This window comes from Branchiostoma lanceolatum, chromosome 17 (assembly GCF_035083965.1).
Source record: "Branchiostoma lanceolatum isolate klBraLanc5 chromosome 17, klBraLanc5.hap2, whole genome shotgun sequence".
Classification (NCBI taxonomy): domain Eukaryota; kingdom Metazoa; phylum Chordata; class Leptocardii; order Amphioxiformes; family Branchiostomatidae; genus Branchiostoma; species Branchiostoma lanceolatum.
Genome location: NC_089738.1, coordinates 19,125,074 through 19,148,595, shown reverse-complemented (window position 1 = coordinate 19,148,595; position 23,522 = coordinate 19,125,074). Strand labels below are relative to the sequence as shown.

At 42.2% G+C, this 23,522-nt stretch overlaps 2 protein-coding genes across 3 annotated transcripts; one reads left to right on the top strand and one right to left on the bottom strand.

Annotated features, from left to right (window-relative positions):
* Window positions 1-91: 91 nt before the first annotated feature.
* Window positions 92-5,911, bottom strand: LOC136422518 (uncharacterized protein CXorf58-like). The gene is made up of 9 exons (XM_066410289.1): window positions 5,802-5,911; window positions 4,914-5,101; window positions 4,426-4,525; window positions 3,722-3,816; window positions 3,200-3,311; window positions 2,598-2,805; window positions 1,849-2,005; window positions 1,105-1,252; window positions 92-699 (listed from the first exon to the last, which is right to left on the bottom strand). Exons 1-9 carry the CDS (start codon window positions 5,814-5,816, stop codon window positions 505-507), a joined length of 1,218 nt encoding a protein of 405 aa, XP_066266386.1. The 5' UTR covers window positions 5,817-5,911; the 3' UTR covers window positions 92-504.
* Window positions 5,912-6,833: 922 nt separating this feature from the next.
* On the top strand, window positions 6,834-23,155 carry LOC136422393 (intraflagellar transport protein 80 homolog). 2 transcript variants are annotated; one of them, XM_066410136.1, is made up of 17 exons: window positions 6,834-7,073; window positions 7,634-7,744; window positions 8,077-8,255; window positions 8,346-8,435; window positions 8,859-8,996; window positions 9,772-10,070; window positions 10,438-10,512; window positions 10,786-10,834; window positions 11,258-11,372; window positions 13,227-13,291; window positions 14,164-14,299; window positions 14,811-14,958; window positions 16,266-16,437; window positions 17,951-18,040; window positions 19,117-19,289; window positions 21,205-21,328; window positions 22,394-23,155. In XM_066410136.1, the coding sequence occupies exons 2-17, from the start codon at window positions 7,735-7,737 to the stop codon at window positions 22,478-22,480; spliced, it is 1,950 nt and encodes a 649-aa protein (XP_066266233.1). In that variant the 5' UTR covers window positions 6,834-7,073; window positions 7,634-7,734; the 3' UTR covers window positions 22,481-23,155. The 2 variants fall into 2 exon arrangements, with proteins under 2 accessions (XP_066266233.1, XP_066266234.1); XM_066410137.1 differs by lacking the exon at window positions 6,834-7,073 and adding an exon at window positions 7,133-7,245.
* Window positions 23,156-23,522: the final 367 nt, after the last annotated feature.

Here is a 23,522-nt window from a genome sequence, read left to right as displayed (position 1 = left end):
CAAAGCTGTAATAATAAGTACCCTTGATATACCAATGGCAATGGAAGGTACTTGTACTTTCCAAACCAGCAACAATACTTCACGCTTTGGCTACATTGTGGCACCACTATGTTTGCTACAATTCACATCTGGGTGTAGCGGCCAGATCTTCAAAGTTGAGCTCCTGACTCCACTCGTACAGTTTTTTAAGCAGGAAAAACTTCAGCTAGCTTTGCAAAACTTATTACATTTTTCCAATGGAAGGTACTTTTTGAACTTGCGACAGAGCTAAATATCAATGGCTACATTGTGGCACTACCATGTCCCAATTGTTTGCTACAATTCATATCTGGGTGTTGCTGCCAGATCGTCAAAGTTGGAGCTCCTGGGTCCAGTCATACAGGCAGGAAAAACTTCAGCTACATGTAGCTTTGCAAAACTGTTAAATCTTACCAATGAAAGATACTTTCTGAACTTGACACCGTGATGAATATTAATGGCTACAATGTGGCACCACTATATTTGCTACATTTCGTATCTCGGTGTAGCGGCCAGGTCATCGAAGTTGAGTTCCTGAGTCCACTCGTACAGTTTGTCGGCCTCCTGTTCCCAGTCCTCCTGGTCCTCCCCTGGCACCCCCAGGTACTCCCCCCTCCCCCCCAGGTACTCCCCCCTCCCCATGGCCTTCAGGGGGGTGCTGCCGGGGACTGGCTCTAGTCCCTACAGGGAAAAAAACAACAACAACAGAGAGTTAGCCTGGTTAACAAGCAAAGGAATGTTTCCAGAAACTGCCTGTAAGCTCTGAAGGAAAAAAATACTTTTTATGATTAAGCTATTGTGTTACACCAAAGAAGTTTTAAACACAGATGCAGACACAGAGATGCCTCAAAGAATAAGAAATGAGAATTGAGGAGTGAAGGTTTAAGTTCGGAAAAAAGAAAAGTGGATTTGAAAGAACCTTGGATCCCTTTTGGCACTTATTATATGTGGTTGTTTCAAATCCACTTTTCTTTTTTCCAAATTCAAATCTTCACCCCTCAATTCCACTGCTAACGACTTCATGTTCTATCTTTGTAATTAGTATCCATGGCAACCAAATGAACAACAACAACAAACGTCACCCACCTCCTTGCCCTCCTGCTGGTAGAGTTTCCTCATCTGCTGCGCCCGTTTCTTGGCCTGCTTCGACCCCCGCTGGGACCTCCCCCCGCTGCTGAGTGGTCTGGGCCGCGTGCGGGACTGTGCAGTAGTGCAGGGGGCTGGGGGAGGCGTTCTGTAGGGGACAGTACATTATAAATGTCAGCAACAAATTGTGTGGATCATAGCATCACTTGGTCCTGTGGTAACTGATTATGCATTTGGACTGCAAACAATTTGTTTTGAGGCAATTATATAACAATCAGTTGAAAAAGGAATTGACATTATCATGATGTATAAACACTGCAATTTCAAGATGTGAATAGATTCATAAGAGGTCATAGAAAACTAGGGCTCTCGATACACAGCTTATTAAGTAAATGCCGTAAATAGTAATCATGATTTTAGTAAATCCCCAGCTACCTTCCTTGGACTACTCAAGCCCATTCAGGCCACAAGGAAGAGAGCTGAGGAGTTGCTAAAACATTGGCAATGTGTATGATTCTTACTAATCAGTTGTGTACCGAGAACTTTCCTTTCCACCAGTTCCTCGATTATCAACCATCTACAAATTGTTAATCCTTCAAAATTTGTATCTTAACATTCATAATTGTTAGACAGTCAAGTAAACAGTATTTTACGACAACTGCATAAAATACAGAGATTACCTCTGAACATCTAAGACTTCTTCAGCATCCCCTAAGCTATAGAATGAACTGGGCTTATCCTTACCGTAGTTGTGAGATGGCCTGTATGTGCTGGAGCTGGATCTCCTGTGTGATTGGTCGGGACATGAGGATGGGCAGGTCCGCCTGTAACCGTGACGACGGCGTGCCCGTGTGGTACAGGTACTCCACGATGTCATACATGATACTCTGTCGCGGCAACGCTGGGGGGGGGGAGTAGAAATGATGTTCAGTCATTGATTTATAAAAGATTAATCTTTGCCATTCAGCACAGCTGTTACATTCTCAGAATACCAGTTGCTAAGTTAGACTTAAAGATACTGTATGTTATTACCCAGTGTTGCTAGGCAACCGCCTCTCAGCTTCAAACCACAGTTTTCTCCACATTCGGGCTCTCCTACCTACCCTTGGATGTGGGCATCTTGTCCATGTTGCTAAGATAATGCATGTTATAAAGTGCTGTTGCTAGGCAACTATATCTACTGTTGCTAGGCAACCGCCTCTCACCTTCCAGCGACAGTTTCCTCCACAGGTTCTCCTTGCCGCCCATGTAGGCGGGAGTCTCGTCCATGTTGCTGAGGTACTGCATGTTATTTTCTACTGTTGCTAGGCAACCTACTGTTGCTAGGTAACCCCATCTCACCTTCCAGCGACAGTTTCCTCCACAGGTTCTCCTTGCCCCCCATGTAGGCGGGCGTCTCGTCCATGTTGCTGAGGTACTGAATCTTACTACCTACTGTTGCTAAGATACTGTTTTGCTAGGTAGCCTACTGTTGCTAGGCAACCGCCTCTCACCTTCCAGTGACAGTTTCCTCCACAGGTTCTCCTTGCCCCCCATGTAGGCGGGAGTCTCGTCCATGTTGCTGAGGTACTGCATGTAGTCCTTCATGGTGATGATGTCGATCTCGTCCGTAACCCGATCCTTCTCGTGCTGGCAGGCGTCGCGGATCATCTGGTCGTAGAACTTGCGGTGTCCCATCAGCCGACACGAGTCCGCAGCCGCCTGGGGGGGAGGGTGTTTTGCTTTAGGCTCTTTATAACACAGATGTAATTGTCACACCCGTCCTTTAGTAAAATGATAATTGTGATATACATGCAGTTTGCTGCTGAAAACCATGTCATAGGCAGCACTCAAAATAGATTTGCATAGTCTACTCATATCATTTTCCCTACTTCAGCTTTTAGGCAGCAATTGCCTTCAATAGCAAAATGAAATGAAGAAGAATTCTTTGAAAAATGTAGTCTAAAAGACAATGTTTTTCCCACTATCACATCAAGTTTTCATGTTGTCAAGTGACAAAGTTATTAAAGAAAAACTAATGTTAACCATGAGACATTCACGACAGTATCGTATCGAAGACATTTCTAAGAAGTCTTAAGTCCAGTGAACTCCTTACATTTGTGGCGGGTTTGATGACCCTCTTCCCGCTGACGTAGTTGACCCCCTGACCTCCGGTGTGGATAAAGACTTTAAACACGATCTCCGGAGGGAAGTCGCTGCCCGCAAATCTTGGGAGAAACACGGAACATTCGCATCAACATAACAGACACAAAACTGTGAAATGTGATATGATTATCATAGTTACTGATAAGTAGAATTTTTAGGTCCGGCCCATGGACTCTTTTGGGTTCTTTTACATGCAGAGGTTTGACGCCATAAGCTCCCTTATACACAGGGCTGCCAGCTTTATGTCCCCATCCAAAAGGACCATGCAGCTCTTTTTGGCTTTCACATCTCAGGTATTGTTTTCAAACCTCAAGTCAGAGTTATGGAAAAAACTGTAATTTTGATTGAGATAAACTCATAGTCTCACACTCTAATATGGCTGCCATGTATTATGTTACCTAGAGGTTACTGCAGGGTACTGACCTGAACCTGACCTGTATGACATGAACAGAGGTTATTGTGGGGTACTGACCTGAACCTGACCCTGACCTGGAAGCTGGGGTCCTTCAGCAGGTTGGCCTCCATCGGACTGACCTTCCTCAGGATCTCAAACGATAGGCAGTGTTCCTGTAAGGGGGAGAGGCAGTGAGCTTCAGTTATGATAATGACAATAAGACATTTGGAACGGCAAAAGAAACTGGAAATTCCGAAAAAGTTTGTAGCTAAATATCTTTTTAAAAGCATGGTATTATAACAGCAATAAAGATAATAAGTAAGTTGGAAATAAAAGAATAACTCAGACTCACATACTCACGCTCACTCACTCACTCACTCATTTGCTGTCTCACTCTCTCCTTCACTCAGTCACTCAGTCACTCACTCATTTACTGTCTCACTCTCTCCTTCACTCAGTCACTCAGTCACTCACTCATTTGCTGTCTCACTCTCTCCTTCACTCAGTCACTCAGTCACTCACTCATTTGCTGTCTCACTCTCTCCTTCACTCAGTCACTCAGTCACTCACTCATTTGCTGTCTCACTCTCTCCTTCACTCAGTCACTCAGTCACTCACTCATTTGCTGTCTCACTCTCTCCTTCACTCAGTCACTCATTCACTCACTCACTCACTCACTCATTTGCTGTCTCACTCTCTCCTTCACTCACTCATTGAACTTAAAAAAGACTTCCAAAATGAACGCAAAGATGCAATAGACAATAATTATAATAAATACTGACGGCTGCACAGACGGCGTGCTTGAGGAGTTTGAACATTTGTCTGTCCCGGTACGACAGCCAGGCCCGCTCGATCACCCGGGTCGCCGTCATCCTGATGATCCTGCAAGAATAGAAAAATCAAACTTTAAGAAACGTCTTAGATTTGGTTCATCAGAGTAAGGAATAGCTTTCATAAATACTGGTACTACTGTTTTTGCATTACCGTTTTCTGATTGCTTAGTGATTCAACATCTGTAAATCCGTACCATCCCACAGTGGAACACCCTGCCTGACACGGTTGCGACGGCTCCCACAGTTGAATCGTTCCGTGCCAGGCTGGAGGCCTGCCCGCCTTAGCCCGGGACCTCAACTCCCTACTTTGCCCCTGAATGGGTTATTTGTGGGGTAACCTAATGTAGATGTAGATCTGCTCATTTTCAACAGTATTCTTTACAAACACACACACACACACACACACACACACAAACAAACAACAAACAAACACTTACTCATCCTCCCCCACAGATCCAGGCCTGGGTCCCATGAGAAACTCGTCAGTTTGCGTCTCCGTTTGTTGGTAGGCATGTTCGCTGGGGATCTTGATACTGATCTTACTCCCCCTGGGGCCAGGGCTGATGCTGTGCACTGTTTCATTCTGTGGACTCCCCCCCTCCGGTCTGCTCTGCTCTTTGGCACTCTGGAAAGGGGGCATACCATCATTAATATCTGTTTATGAAGGTAAGACATCCAGGTTGGCAATATATAAAGACAAATCAATCCCAAAGATTCAGAGAGTATTTTTGGACATTTCGAGTGACATTCTTATTCTTCAGCACACTAGAATGCTGGATGACGCTCTTCTAATATTTCTAGTGACATTGATGAAGAGTGATGGATGTCACTCGAAACGTCCCAAAGTATATCTCTGAATCTTATCCTGTTGCAATTGCAAAGATTGCTTTGTCTTTAAACATTATTAGTATCATTATGATAAAATGATATGTACATGTAGTCCACCAGTATTATCAAGGACATCCAGATAAAAACTTGAATCATATGAGGCCTTAAAACTGCTTCATCCTTATTCTCTTGCTTACTCTAACTTTGCTCTTTTCACAACTATAACACACTCTCTTCTTGTTGTTTGCCCCCCTCCCCACATTTTGACCTTTCATTTTTGTTCCCTAAAATATCAATGTTTAGGAGCTACAAAACACATGGTTTGGTTCATACAAAGCTAAATGTCATCAGAAGAATTTTAAAAATAAAAGCAGCCGCCATGACACTTTCTCAGACCTGCCAACTTTTCCTTAGCAACGCAGTTTTGCGGCTTTTGCGCTACAAACAGCACAATAACTGACACCCAAACAGCTAACATAACATCCTTAGATACTCACCATTCCTCTGGTCATGCCGGAAAACCGACAAAAGTGGTGAAATTTGTCGTTTTTTTATGAAAACTGATCAGCCGGTCTGAAGGACCATTGTTTATAGGCTACGACCTTCGACCTTTAGCGGGATTTTGGTCACGTGACTTTGCAAGAACGGTAAAACTGTTTTATTGTTGTTTTATTCTGTTGCTTGTAAAATAAACTAATTCATTCTCATTCAAATATTCTTTATATTGATCTTTAAATGAAATAAGGTGGATTGTAGGTCAGGAAAGCAGCGAAATTGACAGCTCTCGTCTAAGGCTCTACGAGACCTGGCGAGACTGCGCGAGACTTGCGGTACATTCCAGGATATTTCCCAGAGCGCGGTTGTTTTAGAGTTTCTATCCGGACATCGCGGAGTTTGAACAACTTCTCACACATCTCAGCTGTCCCCGCGACCGGAAAACATGAGGCTCAAGATATCCCTCGCCAAGGAACCGAAACATATCCTTTTGCGTATTGATAAGTTTACAGATAGACTTTGAAAAAGTCGAAGATATAGTGGGGAGGGGGGCGTAAGTTACTGTCAGTGTGTCAGTTTCATAATTTGCCAACTTTGCTTCTTGTATACTTTGTTGTCAGCTGTTTGTCTACTTAAGTGACATCCCATAGCAAAAGCCGATGATGGATGCTGCATATTTCGTACTGCCAAGGTGATGGCAGTCAAGCTGTTTTCTGTATTCTCAAAGAATTGCAATACAAAGAAATCAAAGAGTAGAGTAGAGTAGAGTAGATCCATAATTTTTCAGCCAGGTAGGAAGATCTCTTCCAGTTTCTAGTTGAGGCTTATATATGTCAGGGTAGAAATCATGATCTGGCAAAGTCAGTGATTCCACTGGTAGAGATAGCAATTATAGTTATACTTCTCTGTTGACAGAACTAGCAACATGATCTGACAGTAGAATCACCGATTCTACCAGTGCAGTAGAGATCCCGACTGGTGTCTTTGTGATCACTGGAAAAGCTATAGCTATATTGCCACACACATTCCCCTTGACGTCCCTGCACATTCGGAGCTGGTCAGCAGTGTGGGCTGGACCACAGCGGACGAGCTCTACTCCTGCAGCGACGACCACGCCATCCTCAAGTGGAGCCTGCTCACCAACGAGACGACGCAGCTCGCCAAGCTTCCCGCGGAGGTCTACGCCACCGACATCCACTGGTTCCCCAAGGTCGTGGGCGGAGGGAAGGGCAAGCAGACGCAGTCCGATGTGTTTGTGCTGACTAGTACTGATGGTGAGTTTGTTTATTTGTTTGTTTGTTTGTGGGGGGGGGGGATGAAGCTGGCTAAAGGCCAAGCTTCCCGCGGAGGTCTACGCAACTGACATCCACTGGTTCCCCAAGGTTGTGGGAGGAGGGAAGGGCAAGCAGACGCAGTCCGACGTGTTCGTGCTGACTAGTACTGATGGTAAAGTTTGTAATGCTTTGTTTGCAACTACTGTACTAGTGTTTTTCTTTTCTGGTTTGTAGACAGGACAAAAAAAAATAAGTTACAGGATGATGATAAGTAGCCTTCTGTGATTATTTTTTAGTTACTTATTTGACTTGTTGAACTTAGCGTGTGTACCATCCATAGTTGATTTTCTGCAGCTCTCAAACTCGCATCTTACAAAGTTCATAAAAGTATTAGAGAGTATTCTGTCTTGTCCTTGTTCCATGAGTATCATAGTTTTGTAATTGGTTTAATCAAAGCATAGTACTTGTAAGTTGTATATAGACTCTATACATAGTTTTCTCAAGTTTCCCCGAATCCCATAGTGCTAGACTAAGTATAATGAACTGTCCCTCTCTTACAGGGAAGTTTCATTTGATCTCCCGGCTGGGGAGGGTGGAGAAGAGCGTGGAAGCTCACAAGGGCGCTGTTCTCTCTGGGAGGTGGTCATATGATGGAACAGCCATGGCTACAGGTCAGTATAGGTTTATAAAATGATGACATGGCATATTATTGTGTAAGTTGCCATGTTTACTGGTTGTCTCAGTTATTTGCAAACTTGGTAGCTTTAGAACACTAGAACCCATACATGTACATTATCTAAAGTGTTACTAAATACAAAAGTTAGTTACTGAAATAACTGGATAAGTTTTGTAGATGGTTGGACGTTTAAGACAGCATCCGTCTTTCGTCGGTGTCTGACTTGCTTGAGTAACTTTTGTATTGACTTAATTGAGTATCTCATTATCTGGACGTCTAACCTTCTTTTTGAGTTTAATGGATTAAGGTTTTACTGTTCTCTCTCAGCTGGTGAGGACGGACAGGTGAGAATCTGGTCCCGTAGCGGGATGCTACGCTCCACGATGGTACAACAGGGCACACCCGTCTACTCCCTGGCGTGGGGACCGGACTCGGACCAGATCCTGTACACCAGCGGCCGGCAGCTCATCATAAAACCTCTGCAGGCTAACGCCAAACCCATACAGGTGGGGCATTCATTCTTTTGTTCGTTTGTTTGTTTACTCATTCATTCATTTGTTTATTCATTTTATTATTGACGCCTGTTATTTTTCCAGTGGAAAGGTCACGAAGGAGTGATTCTGAAGGTCGACTGGAATGCTGTCAACAACCTGATTCTGTCTGGGGGAGAGGACTGCAGGTACAAGGTAAGGACGTCAGGGAATGAGGTAAAATGTAGAATACCAAAGACAAGTGTCATGAGAATTTTTCTCAGTGAAATGCTTTTTTTCCATTGGATTTTAATCATCATTTATAACCAAGTATCGTAAAGATTTAAAGCTATTTCTGTACACAACGTAAAGTACTTACCAAAAAGCTTGTTATTAGTCCTCTGATCTTCCTCAAGTTGAAATGACCTTAAGTCTTGAATACCTGAATTCTAGTGTGATGTCAGCAGCAGGTCAAAAATACATTTTACTTTGTGTTCTGAAATAGTATATAAAATCTTTATAATGTCAATTACCTGCTTCACAGAGAACTTTCATTTGAATATAACAACCTGTTATGATTAATATGAACTATAGGTACATTGATTTTAAGGAAGAAACTAACAGGCACTTGTTTTCCAGGTGTGGGACAGCTATGGGCGTCTCATGTTCACCAGCCAGGTGCACGACTATCCCATCACCTCGGTCAGCTGGGCCCCCGATGGAGAATTGTTCGCTGTCGGGTCATTCAACACGCTCAGACTCTGCGACAAAACTGGGGTAAGTTTCAATGTGTTGTGTGTTTGAATAGCAAGGTTCTTTTATTCACAACCATGTAGTTTACAAGAGCCGACTTTTTGATGACTGTCTGTCTGACTTTACATTTGGAACCACATCATCTCACCATTATTGCTTAACAGTATCTATTAATGCAAGGAGGTTATATAGTCTATATAACCTCCTTGATTAATGTAACAATACTTTACTTTGGAACCGCATCATCTCACCATTATTGCTTAACAGTATCTATTAATGCAAGGAGGTTATATAGTCTATATAACCTCCTTGATTAATGTAACAATACTTTACTTTGGAACCGCATCATCTCACCATTATTGCTTAACAGTATCTATTAATGTAACAATACTTTACATTTGGGACTGCATTGTGAGCAGTAACACCTAACTTCAGTGCACTGTGAACCAGTCAGTATTGCCCTGATGAAGATGACTGACAGTCGTTGAAACGTTGGCTCATGCAAATACTTGATTGTGAATAAAAGAACCTTGCTATTCAGTCATTCACCAACCTGATGACATTATTCACGGATCAAGAGGCAGTAGTAGTGGGCAACCTCAAGCCAACCATAAGCTATAGCGTCTTTTCTAAAGATACGGCGTGAGTGTGTATGGTTGGCTTGAGGTAACTGGTTGCCCACTACTACTGCCTACCAAAATTATTTACAGATGTTGTGTGTTTGTTTGTTCGAGGTGGTTCTGTCAGCTGGGCCCTTGACGGCAAACTGTTCGATTTACACAACTTCTTTTTATCCCAGTGGTCCTATGCTTTGGAGAAGCCCAACACTGGGAGCGTTTTCAACATCGCTTGGTCTAGCGACGGTACCCAGATAGCAGGGGCTTGTGGGAATGGTCACGTGATCTTCGGTCACGTGATCGAGCGCCGACTTGAGTGGAAGAACTACGAGGCGACGGTCACGGACAGGAAGTCGATCCAGGTACGCAACGTGATGGATGACGCTCGGGAGAAGCTGGACTTCCGGGACCGCATCATCAAGACGTCGCTGGCGTTCGGCCATCTTGTGGTGGCAACAACATCACAGTGTTACGTTTACAGGTACATTTTTTTTTGTGGTTAGTTTGAACCTTTGTTTATTCATGATAAGCTCAAATAGGCACGCAGGCCGCTTTTCATTGAGGTCATGAGGGAAGAGGTAAGGGTCAGATACAATATAACAGAGATACACAGTCATTTGAGTCCTAATAACTTTATCACACATTGGTGTGCAGTTTGCTGATTTTTTTATAAAGAAAAATTTATTGTAAGATTGAACTTTAGTACATGTATGTCCCCAGTATCAAGGATGCAGCAGTTACACATTACATATCAAGTGGTTTTCTGCAGTGCTTATATGCTTAAGTCATCTAGATCTGCTTTTGATCATGTTTTCTAACATCAACGTATACTTGTCTACCCCTGTCAGCACCAAGAATTGGAACACTCCAATGATCTTTGACCTGAAGGAAGGAACAGTTACCCTTATTGTGCAGACAGAAAAGTAAGACTAAGAGTCCTTTCCTTAGAAATTAGACTAAATTAGATTCGATATAAATCATCATCTTCATTCCAGGGTATCATCACTCGATATACATGTACATGTAATTCAGTTTCACAAAGAATGGCGGGAAATACTAAAAGATTTGTTATGAAGTTTCAATGTTTTGGTTTTCAGTATTTGTTGCACATTTGTATTCTGTAATTATACCATAGTAAAGTTCAAGTCGAGAGAATTATATTCATAACAGCAAAATGAAACATCTTCTTTCTCTAGGCACTTTGCTCTGGTGGACAGCAGTGGCATACAGGTGTATTCGTATGAGGTAAGTCTAAAAAAAGCACTGGCTAGAAAAAGTTTAGAGGCTGCTAACCTTACGTAAGGCAACATTGTTCAAGGTATTAGTTTCTCCTTAGTCTCCTGCAGTTCATCCTCTTTGTCTAAGAAACAGGACTTACAACTACAAGTGAAAGACTGGCTAGGACAGAATTCTACTAAGACTATTATAGAGACTCATATGATGGAAGTACACATGTACCAAAAAATGTATTTAGTAATAAGCAGTACATGTAACAATAATGTTCACTGTCCTTTATGGTTAGATATGATCATGTTTGTATTCTTTGTGTCATTGCGTATGATGTCCACTATCAACCCCCCCCCCCCTTACAATCGAATAATCGGAAAAACAAATGGGCTTTGCAAATAAGGGTTCTACTGTATTTAAACATCTATATGCATTTCCCAGGGTCGGATGCAGGCTGCCCCCAAAGTCCCCGGCCTGCGACCTGACGTGCTCAACGTGCAAACTCTCGCTATCAGCAACGACGCCGTCGCCATCAGGGACAAGAAGGACGAAAAAGGTCAGTAAAACTTTCACCACATTCTATTCTGTGTGTCTCTTAGGCCACACCAATTTAATTTCTTGGTTAACGGATTTTTATGTAAATTGTTTTTTTTTTTTCTTTTTTAAAAATCATGAAAACAGAAGGTTGGGCCAGCCTTCTCTTTTCATGATTTTTTTTCTTTCTAATTTTATTTTTTTTTTTAAATAAAAATCCGTTAACCAAGAAATTAAATTGGTGTGGCCTTATCATCTAAGTATTGCTTGGATTTTGTCATCAGTTTTATCTCATACATTGTTCCTTATTTTTATGTACATGATGATATACAGCAAGGCCAAAACATCTAGTAGGTGTGACAGAATGTGTTCATTATATCACATCAACCACATTTCAAAGCAGGTGTGTTTGTCAGAAGAGTAGTTTGACTGTTTGACTCATGCCTGCTACACTGTAACTCATTGATAGTTTCAAAGTTGACCCTGTTACTAAGGAATAGCTGCAGTTATAGGGAACTGAGAAATACATGTTCAATCTTTCTGCACGGAGATTAGAAATGTTTATTTATACTTGACCCAACTATCCCTAAGGGGTTGCAGGGTCTTGCTAAGTGTTGTTGGGATCTGGTCATCAGTTCTTTTTTATATACTGTTTACAGATACATGTACATCATTGTGCAAAGCTAGGTCAAGGAGTGACAAGATGTTTGATATACACCATTCAAAGCTAGTGTGTTTTTTAGAAGAATTGTTCGGCTGGTTGACTAATTTCTGGGACATTAGTCCAGTTCCAAAGTTTCCAATGTAGGAATAGCTGCATTTATAGGGAACTGAAATATAATAAATTTGATTTTTTACGCAAAGTAAGACATTTTTCTCTATACTTGGCCCAACTATCCCTAAGGGGTTGCAGGGTCTTGGTATGAGGAACTTGAAAGTTTAGGCCTGATCGACCCACCGCCACCCGCTACAGACCAGCAGTGTAAAACATTCCTAAACCCTGACTCACTCCCACAACTGGACACACTCCGACAAACCGCTACAACCCCTGAAACCGCTACTATTGATACCGCTACAGCATGTGGCCAGCCGCGGTGGGAGTCGCTACAACACTCGCTACTCTCTCGCTTTCTAAGGGGTAAGGTAAAGGGGTAGTACGGTCTGTTGGACTGTTCCATGTTCGTACGAATCGTAGGGGTGGCAGGGTCTGTTGGACTGTTCCATGTTTGTAGGCCTGGCAGGGTCTGTTGGACTGTTCCATGTTGGCCTCCTGGATTGTTCCATGTTGGAGGGGGGGGCAGGGTCTGTTGGACTGTTCCATGTTTGTAGGAGGTTGTAGGGTCTGTTGGACTGTTCCATTTTTGTAAGGATGGCAGGGTCTGTTAAACTGTTCCATTTTAGAGGGGTAGCAGGGTCTGTTGGACTGTTCCATGTTGCTCTGTTGGATTGTTCCACGTTGGAGGAGGGGTCAGATTCTTTTGGATTGTTCCATGTTAAAAGGAGAGGCAGGCTTCTTTTTGTCCCTGTTACTGAGTTAGGCTATTCCATCATCAAGGCTGACAAGTCCAATGGATTGTTGTAATGTTTCATACTAATTGGTGAACTTTCTAGTACTTGTTCTAGTTCTTTTGATTATTTTCCAGGCCTTGGTTCAGAGCAAAAAGTTTGTCAGTTCTGTCAAGAAACTTTTGGTTGTACTTCTCTTCTTGCAGTTCCAAAAGACATTTGTGCCCAAATACTTCCATGATAATAAAGGATATGGAAGACTGATTTTTCCCGTTCAGTCTAACATACAAACCGTCATACATGTTGTCAGACTTGAAACTGTTATATTATACAAGTTCTTAACCATAATGACATTTTTGTTTGTCTGCAGTTGTCCACTTGTTCGATGCAACATCAGGAAAACCACTTGGAGATGGCAAGCCTTTTGTACACAAGGTATCTGACTTGCAGATTTTTGACAAAACTGATTTGAAGTAATAGTTAACAGTTTCTTGTACAATCTTATATACATGCATGACGATCCTCAGTTATCAATTTCAGTTTCATTAATTTTATCAGCAGACCACCCTCAGGTCCATAACCTATTCTAATAGTGCATGTATAGTATAGTATAGGCTAAAGTTGTAAAGAATTTTTACATCTTTTTTGAGTAAAAGAAATGCATACAACAGTACTCTTCATTGCAAACTGATTAATTTCTTGTTGAATGTTAAAATTGAAATACATACACAGTCATGCTTGCCTAACTGGCATTGTTAAAAAAAAATCACTTGCTTTTCTCAGACCTTGGGCTCCCAGTACAACACAATAGCATGGAAGGTTTGCTCCTGTGTTTTGGCTCATGTGACCACCGAACAATGCACAGTGTGATGTGGGGCAACTTTTACCACCAAATCTTAGGCACTTTGTTTTACAAACAGCTGAGGATTTTAGGCAGATGGTAACGTTACATTTTGCAGTGAAAGGTGTAGTGTTTGTTGATATTGTTGGGAAAGGGGGTTATGTTTATATTTGTGTGGGTGAAGTCACATGTTCATAATGGCAACTAACCCTACTACTGATATGCAATGTCCAATGACTTACAACTGCTATTTATCAGTTAGTTTATAGATAGATAAATTGATTGATTCACAAAATTACAGTTACACAAGCAACTAGGAAGATTCTGGCGGGTCAGACATTTTAGGTAGCATCCAGTACCTTTTTGTCAGTCACTGAGAAAGATACATGTAGATGGAAGCATGGATGGATTGACTGATTGATTGATTCACTGATAGATTGATTGATTGATTGATTGTTCCCCCCAGATGGAGGTTATGGAGGTGGCGTTGGACCAGTGCGGCCCGGCGCCCGAACGCCGCCTCGCTCTAGTGGACAAGAACCGCGACCTGTACCTGGCACAGGTCCGCGCCGTGGGGGGCGCCAGGAAGGTCATCAAACTAGGTGGGACAAACGAACAAACATCCAAATATTCACAGTCATCAAACTAGGTACCACAAACAAACAAAAATACAATCATTCATTCCATCAAATTAGGTACAACAGAACAAACATACAAACATTCTGTATGGGAGACAAACAAACATAAGTATACATAGACATCAGACTAGGTACGGTATTCAAATGACGTCTTATTTTTGTTAAGGGCAAGCTGAAAACAAAGGCCTGTGAGGAAAACTTGTTCGTACACTGCACTGGAAGGTCGTGGGTTTGATCTTCGGCCGAGGCATTCCAAAGACTTAAAAATGGTGCATACTGCTTTCTCTGCTTAGCACTCAGCTTTTAGAAATCAGTATCGGAGTTAAGCACAACCCTCTGCCATTGTCTGCTGTTACAGTAGTGATTGCAAAATGTATGTGTGGCCAAGGGCTCTTGAACTGGAGACTGGCACCGCCCTTTGCACCATCAGCTGCTGGAAGGACTTGAACTAACTTGACCATTCCTCCCTGTACAGGTACGATGGTACACTCGATGTCCTGGAATGATGAGACGAACATGCTGTCTGCGCTACAGGACACCAAGCTGGTCGTGTACTACTTTCCCAACGCCGTGTACGTCGACAAGGATATCCTACCCAAAACGGTCATGGAGAAGGACGCAACGTGAGTGTTCCCTTTGACTTTCCTCTCTTGCTGCATACACAAGCGTCTAAGGATATGCAGAATGGCATTACTGTATTTGGTAAGAAAGGAAGTAAGTCGTGTATTTGGTTATTACTTTCCCAACGCTGTGTACGTCAACAAGGATATCCTACCCAAAACTGTCATGGAGAAGGATGCCACGTGAGTAGAAATAGTCATGCTTTCAAGTACCAGAGTTATCAGCCTGAGCCAAGGATTGATGTGTTCAAAAATTCGTATTTCCCGAGAACCATAGTAGAATGGAACTCGTTGTCATCAAGTACTGTATGAGCTTCCTCACTAAGTAGCTTTAAAGAACGGTTGCAGTGACAGATATGCAAAGACTAGGTGTAACAGACCGTTCGGTGTAATATGACCAGCTGCTGCCGCGCCGCGTGCCTGCGAAGCTGGTGTGTTATGCCTAATGGCGGTTATACCGGCTATATAGATACAGATACAGAGTGTTCCCTTTCAACTTTTCGTTGGGTATCTTTACTGCACAGTAGTTGTATTCTTCTGTACTACTTTTCCTATGTCAACAAAGACATCCCGCCCAAAACTGTCATGGAGAAGTACGCAACGTGAGTTTTCCTTTTGACTTTAGCTCAGAAATTCTTCTCTCTTTCTATTTCTTTGCATAGCTATACAAAGTGGCAAAGATATACTAGTAGTATATTGGTAAGAAGGTAAAATCATCAGTGTAGTCAAGTTCATAGTTTACTGAGCATCTCTTCTTGCTGGCATGTAGCACTGTGCTTCAGACAACATGAAAATCAAGAGCAATTCATGTGACAAATGATGATTAACTGAACTTTCTTTTTTACTTTTAGCTCAGGAATTCTCCTTCCTCTTTGTTCACATGGATATACAAGTGGCAAAGATGTATTATATCATAGCAGTTATAGAAAGAAATGTTTCAGTTTCAGTCAGTGTATCCAAGTTCATTGACATATTATTAGTAGTACAGTCATACAATCTTGTAGTCTACGTACTGATTGTCTCTATTTTGGGTAGGTTTCAGACAACATGAAAGCATTTTATATCACAAGGAATGAAGAAATTGTACTATTTTCTTTTCTCTAGATGAATTTGGAGAGAACTCTCAGATTCTGATTAGGAGTTTCCTTACCCAGCATCTTGTTGGTATTTAACTGTTTTCTTAACTATTTCTCTTCCACGGTGCCTTTTGGATTAATTGGAAGAACCCCAGATCATGATTTTTAGATGTTAAGTTTGCTTGCCCAAAATCTCCTAGTCTTGAACTGTTTTTAACGATTTCCCTTCTATAGTGAGTTTGGAAAGAACCCCCAGATCGTGAACTTCCTGGGGAATCATGTGATCATCCGGCGCGCCGACGGCTCATTGGTCAGCACCGGGGTGTCGCCCTATCCCAGCATGCTTCACTCCTACGTGTCCAACTCCCGCTGGGACGACGCGGTCAGACTCTGCAGATTTGTCAAGGTTGGGAAATGTTTTTTCTTACTTTACCCTAAGGGAGTTAAGTATTCTTCTTAGCTTGTCTATTAGTCTGTCTCTGTGTGTGTGTAGACTACAGAATACAGAAGAACAACGTCCAGACTTTGCATGATGTACAAAATGACAAATAAACTTGTGGACGTACCGACTGATAAGCATCTAATGCCAGCTCAGAAGAGGACTAGAAATAGTCATGCTTTCAAGTACCAGAGTTATCAGCCAAGGGTTGAGGTGTTCAAAAACTTGTATTTTCCGAGAACCATAGTAGAATGGAACTCGTTGTCATCAAGTACTGTAGGAGCATCTTCACTAAGTAGCTTTAAAGAACGGTTGCAGTCAGATATGCAAAGACTAGGTGTAACAGACCTTTCGGTGTAATATAACCAGCTGCTGCCGCGCCGCGTGCCTGCAAAGCTGGTGTGTTATGCCTAATGGCGGTTAAACCGCTATATAGATACAGATGTGACTGTGATCAATGGGGTTGACGTCTACCACCTATGACTGTCTTGTATCCTAATCTTAATCACAGTGCAATAAAAAAAGCCTAGTTCTAACGGAGGAATTATTCAATGTATATCAAGTATTTGAAAAAAAAGTTGTTACAGCATGTAACATGCTCCAGCAAAAGCTATGCCGAGACACGCTCTCACCGAACCTGTCTTTCTGAACTCATACAACAGGCAGGACATTCATACATGCATCAGTCAGCACCTGGAATGTGCTCACAGACAGTCCGAGACATTAGCGCACGGGGCCTTCAATCCTTTAAGACTTGTACCCATCGCTACCTCTTAAAAAAGCAAGAACACTTGGCAGCTGTGGACCACTGATTGGTCGCTGACCTGGATCCCTATATTGAGTTTCTATCTTAGCATTCATGATGCAGTCATGTATTTATTACTCATTTCTCCATCAAAAGTACATAAGCAGGGAGAACAGCATTCCCTCTGAATTGGGTACTGTTTGTTACATTCTTCATTAAAATCATCAACCAATGCACAAGGACAAAAACAGCTGTTAAAAAATTCACAACATTACTTCAAGTCCAGTCATGCCAGTCAAGTCATTCAAGTCAAGTTGTACAATGTAAGTGGAAATTGAAAATGTTCAGGACCCGGAAGAACTGTACTAAGTTGTTGTACAGTCTGATGGCGCAATGCAGGAAGGATTGCTGCAGTCTCTTAGTTCTGGCATATATAGGGAACAGTGATGTTGTGACTGTTCCTTAGTGTTCTTCCTGTGGCAGAGTGTCTTTGAGCAGGAACCAGGTCGTGCAGAGGTGCAGATGATAGTGACTATCAAACCCAACCATAGTCAACCTTAGTTAACTTAGAACTTTGATAGTAGTCTAGATAACTATTTTTGATTCCCATGTATTTCCATGTACATGTTTGTCTGCAATTAGCCTTCGGGCATGAACTTGCAATAAAGTTATTATTATTGTTCACAACAGCATGTTATAGAAAATAAACAGTGTTTATTACATGTGCCCCTCTAGGACGAGGCTCTGTGGGCGTGTCTGGCTGCCATGGCTGCCTACGCAAAGGACCTGAACACTGCAGAGGTGGCTTACGCTGCAATAGATGAGGTGAGAATAGAGTCCTTGTTTGTTTGTTTGTTTCTGTTTTATTTAGCCAGGGTGGCCCAACTCAGTGCACTACACTGCTTTGCAGTGGGGCCCTGGATAACGCTATACAATCAGTACAAAAACATAAGTCTGAAATACATATACACCGATACATACAAAATTTACAGAGCCATAATCCATACTCGTAGTCCATATTCCGTTCCTGTCGTAAGGTGAGGTCAGAGGTCAATTCATTTGTTTCAACATCCTCTTAAATGTTACCCTGTTTGTCTTCAAAGAGAAGACACTCGGGTGCCTTTTGGAAGTCTACTGTCGTGGCAAATGCAATGTTCCATAGAATTGTGTGACTTTTCAAATTGCATTTTAGTAAAATGTTGCTCTGTATACATATTTCATTTGTTTGACTGTATATCATTCAGGGACCAGATTATGCAAAAAAAGATTTCTAAACATTGAAAGTAGAAATATTTGTTCCCTTGAAGGTAAAGGTAGTGCCATAACTTTTTTGAGGCCGTAGGGTCAGTGTGTTGTTATTCACTGTGTCTAGGGCATTGTATTGGAAGGTGAAGCCCAACCCTCTCCTTCCATCACTTTTTACATGTACTACTACTAGTAGTACCTCCCCAACCGAAGTCAGCTACCCATTTTTACACCTGGGTGGAGTGAGGAAAGTCGTGTAAAGTGCCTTTCCCGAGGACACAACGTCTAGCCAGGACTGCCAGGAATCAAACTGGTAACCTCTTAATTTTGTGCCGATAATAATCAACACCACACAACCGGTGGCAAAAAAAGTTTTCTTTAACTAAGGCCACACCAATTTAATTTCGTGGTTAACAGATTTTTTTAATTTTATTTTAGCAACAACAAAAAATCATGAAAACAGGAGGCTGGGGTGAAAACTTGCACCTGACCCTGTTCACTCCCTGAAACTGTGTGCACCAAATTACAAACTTTCCTCTGAGATTCTGTTTTCCTGTTGATTTTCCAATCTAGCATTTTTTTTTAAATTCCGTTAACCAAGAAATTAAAATGGTGTGGCCTAAAAATTAAAAGTCAAAATATTTTCCCCTCCACAGGTTGACAAGGTGCAGTACATTCTCCACATTAAGGAGATCCCGTCCAAGGAGGCGAGAAACGCTGAGATGGCGCTTTTCTGCGGCAGTCCTCAAGACGCGGAGGGCATCCTCCTTCAGTCTGGGCTCGTCTTCCGAGCCATCCAGATGAACATCAACCTCTACAACTGGGACAGGTACGTTTTTTTAAATTTCTTTTCACTTACTTCAATTTCACCACAAAACAAGGCTTATAAGAGCCACTCACATGTTTTGGGTTACTGGACTGGACTGTGATGACAGACGTTTGGTCACCTTTATCTTGAAAAGTTTGGGGTTGTACCCATCAGGGAACCAATCACAAGGAAGCTTGTTCCATAGCGATGTAGTTCTAGGAATTATCAAAGAAGTTTTCAGGGCAGAAGTTCCTCCTAAGAGTTGGAGTATGGAAAAAATAGGGTGATTTGCTTCCATGGAAGTGGAAAACGTGTCCTTGCTGAGAAAGTCGAGGCACAAGCGAGTGAAGTTATGTTTTTACAAGCTGTGAAAGGCTCATTGTGATCTTGGCATAACTTTTGGGTTTTGATCCCCAATATGGTCGCTGTTGGTGGGATTTGTTGTTTTTCTCAAAGATACAGATGAACATCAACCTCTACAACTGGGACAGGTCCGTCCTTAATGAATAGTTTTAAAACTAGAAAGGCAACATTTGAGAGCAAACCCAAGATACTGTAAAATCATTTTAAGTTTGCATGGTTTTAATTTCACAGGAGGGAGAAAATGCGGTGGTTTTGAGTTGACATTTGAGACAATAGTAGACAAGGGGGTAGGGAGGCAAAAAATTTCTTGGTGGTTTTAAGTTCGTGGCGAAGAGCTTACCGCAAAAACCACAAACATAAAACGGGTGCAAACATTTCTGCATTTACATGTACAGTACATTGCTCCATATTTGCAGATACATGTATTGTGAATGCTGATGGACACTCGGTCATTTTCAGTCTTGTATCTTTAATCTGATGCCGCGCCGCGTGCCTGCGAAGCTGGTGTGTTACGCCTTATGGCGGTTATACCGGCTATATAGATACAGATGATGCTTATTCACTCTGAAGTTCATTCATTTGGTCATCCACTTAACCTGCACTTGTCCCTCAGGGCCCTGGAGTTGGCAGTGAAGCACAAGACCCATGTGGACACTGTGCTGGCCTACAGTACCGCATCACTCTAAAGTTCATTCATTCATTCATTCATTCACTAAACTTGCCCTTGTCCTACAGAGCCCTGGAGTTGGCAGTGAAGCACAAGACCCACGTGGACACAGTGCTGGCCTTCAGTACCGCATCACTCTAAAGTTCATTCATTCATTCACTAAACTTGCACTTGTCCCTCAGGGCCCTGGAGTTGGCAGTGAAGCACAAGACCCACGTGGACACTGTGCTGGCCTACAGTACCGCATCACTCTAAAGTTCATTCACTCATTCACTCATTCACTAAACTTGCCCTTGTCCTACAGGGCCCTGGAGTTGGCAGTGAAGCACAAGACCCACGTGGACACTGTGCTGGCCTTCAGTACCGCATCACTCTAAAGTTCATTCATTCATTCATTCATTCACTAAACTTGCCCTTGTCCTTCAGGGCCCTGGAGCTGGCAGTGAAGCACAAGACCCACGTGGACACCGTGCTGGCCTACAGTACCGCATCACTCTGAAGTTCATTCATTCATTCACTCATTCACTAAACCTGCCCTTGTCCCTCAGGGCCCTGGAGCTGGCAGTGAAGCACAAGACCCACGTGGACACGGTGCTGGCCTACAGTACCGCATCACTCTAAAGTTCATTCATTCATTCATTCATTCACTAAACTTGCCCTTGTCCTTCAGGGCCCTGGAGTTGGCAGTGAAGCACAAGACCCACGTGGACACCGTGCTGGCCTTCAGTACCGCATCACTCTAAAGTTCATTCATTCATTCACTCACTAAACTTGCCCTTGTCCTTCAGGGCCCTGGAGCTGGCAGTGAAGCACAAGACCCACGTGGACACGGTGCTGGCCTACAGTACCGCATCACTCTAAAGTTCATTCACTCATTCATTCACTAAACTTGCCCTTGTCCTTCAGGGCCCTGGAGTTGGCAGTGAAGCACAAGACCCACGTGGACACGGTGCTGGCCTTCAGACAGAAGTACCTGGAGAAGTTCAGCAGGAGCGAAAAGAACAAACGCTTCCTGCAGTACGCTGAGGGGGTGAGACAATTTTATTTCATTCTTTTGATGTTTCTTTCTTTTAAGTTTGTAGAGGGGTGAGACACTATTCTTTCTTTCTTTAGATGTTTCTTTCTTCAGTATGTAGAGGGGGTGAGACACTATTCTTTCTTTCTTTAGATGTTTCTTTCTTCAGTATGTAGAGGGGGTGAGACACTATTCTTTCTTTCTTTAGATGTTTCTTTCTTCAGTATGTAGAGGGGGTGAGACACTATTCTTTCTTTCTTTAGATGTTTCTTTCTTCAGTATGTAGAGGGGGTGAGACACTATTCTTTCTTTCTCTAGATGTTTCTTTCTTCAGTATGTAGAGGGGGTGAGACACTATTCTTTCTTTCTTGAGATGTTTCTTTCTTCAGTATGTAGAGGGGGTGAGACACTATTCTTTCTTTCTTTAGATGTTTCTTTCTTCAGTATGTAGAGGGGGTGAGACACTATTCTTTCTTTCTTTAGATGTTTCTTTCTTCAGTATGTAGAGGGGGTGAGACACTATTCTTTCTTTCTTTAGATGTTTCTTTCTTCAGTATGTAGAGGGGGTGAGACACTATTCTTTCTTTCTTTAGATGTTTCTTTCTTCAGTATGTAGAGGGGGTGAGACACTATTCTTTCTTTCTTTAGATGTTTCTTTCTTCAGTATGTAGAGGGGGTGAGACACTATTCTTTCTTTCTTTAGATGTTTCTTTCTTCATCACGCAGAGGGGGTGAGACAGTCATTGTCTTCTTTGTCTCTTTCCGTTTCTTTCTTGCCTTTTTCGCCTTTTCTTTTTCCCTTTTCTGTCCTTCTTTCCTCCTTCCTAAGACTGCCACCGTCTTCTTGTTTCTTTAAAGTTTCTTCTTCACTTCACTTAATTGTTTAACTAGTTGTTTAAGAAGGGCCACACTATGTTAACAGAGCATGTTAAAAGCACCAGACTTATCTATAGTCACTGTGGTAGGGGTCCTTCCCAACGGAATCGATCAAAACTCATATGTTATAAAGCATTGAGACAGTTTATGTGATACAAATAGAAAAAAACAACAAATAAACAAGCCGTCTCCCGTTGTTCCCAGGTGGAGGTGGACTGGCAGAAGATCGAGGCAAAGATCGAGATGGAGCAGCAGAAAGAGCGGGAAAAGGCTGCCACGGCCAGGCGGTAACATGGAGGGAGGGGATCACGTTACAGATAGATTATTTGGTTGCTTCAACATGGCTAACGAGTATCAGATTTCTGGTAGAAGGCTAGCGGTTAACGTGTGTTAGAGCTATTCTTCAACATGGCTGATAGATCATTTTACAGACAGAAGGCCGAATTACAAATGTGTAGAGATGTACTCCAACATGGCTGGTGGGTATCAGGTTACAATATTATGCGCAGTGTCATACAGTAGCTAAAAACATTTTGTTGAAGAAAACCTTCTCAATACATACTGTTTTTTTAATACTGCTCCTGTTGTCATGGTACACTAAAAATCATACGGGAAACTGTAAACTTATATGTAGCTTTGCATTGATTAACACACATTCAGTGTAAAAAATGGAGTTTGTGCTCTAGATCTATTGCAAAGCATTGTGCTGTCAGTAAAACAAAATGGGTATGTAAGCCTATTCTTTTAGTTTCTTGGTACACTGTTAGCCTGGATAGGTAGTGCTTGTTGTGAAGTTATATTCCACAAAGTTTGTATATTGTGTGAAAAGCTGTATCTGTACATACTTGTGTTCATCACTTGCTACATTCCTATTGTAAAGAATTATCATGTTCGTGTGCTGTACAATCTATAGAGTTTCCTATATCAATAGATAGCTATAGATAATCTATTAAAATGGAAAACTTATATATTCGAAGGCTTTGGGAATGTTTGTTGTTTAATCTTTAACAAGTTGTAATGTAAGATGGATAATATAATATAGTTATAGTTTAACATCCATACGTGGTGCCTATGGAAGGGCCCATCTCTGTTTCCAAGCCATTGGGCCACACAGTTTTGGGCATCGCTACAACAGGGGGCTAGTCCACTGGTAGCTACCATTCTCAAAATAACTGCATGGCTTCTCAAGAACCTTATTTTCAATTTTCAGACTTTAGGGCAAAATGTTATCAGGGCACAGCAAAGTTGAAATGAGATTTCCAACACAAAAATATGTTTCAGAATGACCTCCAATACAGATGAACGTTCAAGCTACTAGACAGTTTGTCTCAAC

Bases quoted from the DNA above. Each gene is read 5' to 3' on its own strand.
- LOC136422518 (XM_066410289.1), bottom strand. The intron at 1,253-1,848 runs GTAAGGATAAGC...TGTCCCCTACAG, and splicing joins CAGGCCATCTCACAACTACG to AACGCCTCCCCCAGCCCCCT. The intron at 700-1,104 runs GTGGGTGACGTT...TTTTCCCTGTAG, and splicing joins ACCAGCAGGAGGGCAAGGAG to GGACTAGAGCCAGTCCCCGG.
- LOC136422393 (XM_066410136.1), top strand. The intron at 8,436-8,858 runs GTAAGGACGTCA...CTTGTTTTCCAG, and splicing joins GAGAGGACTGCAGGTACAAG to GTGTGGGACAGCTATGGGCG. The intron at 16,438-17,950 runs GTTGGGAAATGT...GTGCCCCTCTAG, and splicing joins GACTCTGCAGATTTGTCAAG to GACGAGGCTCTGTGGGCGTG.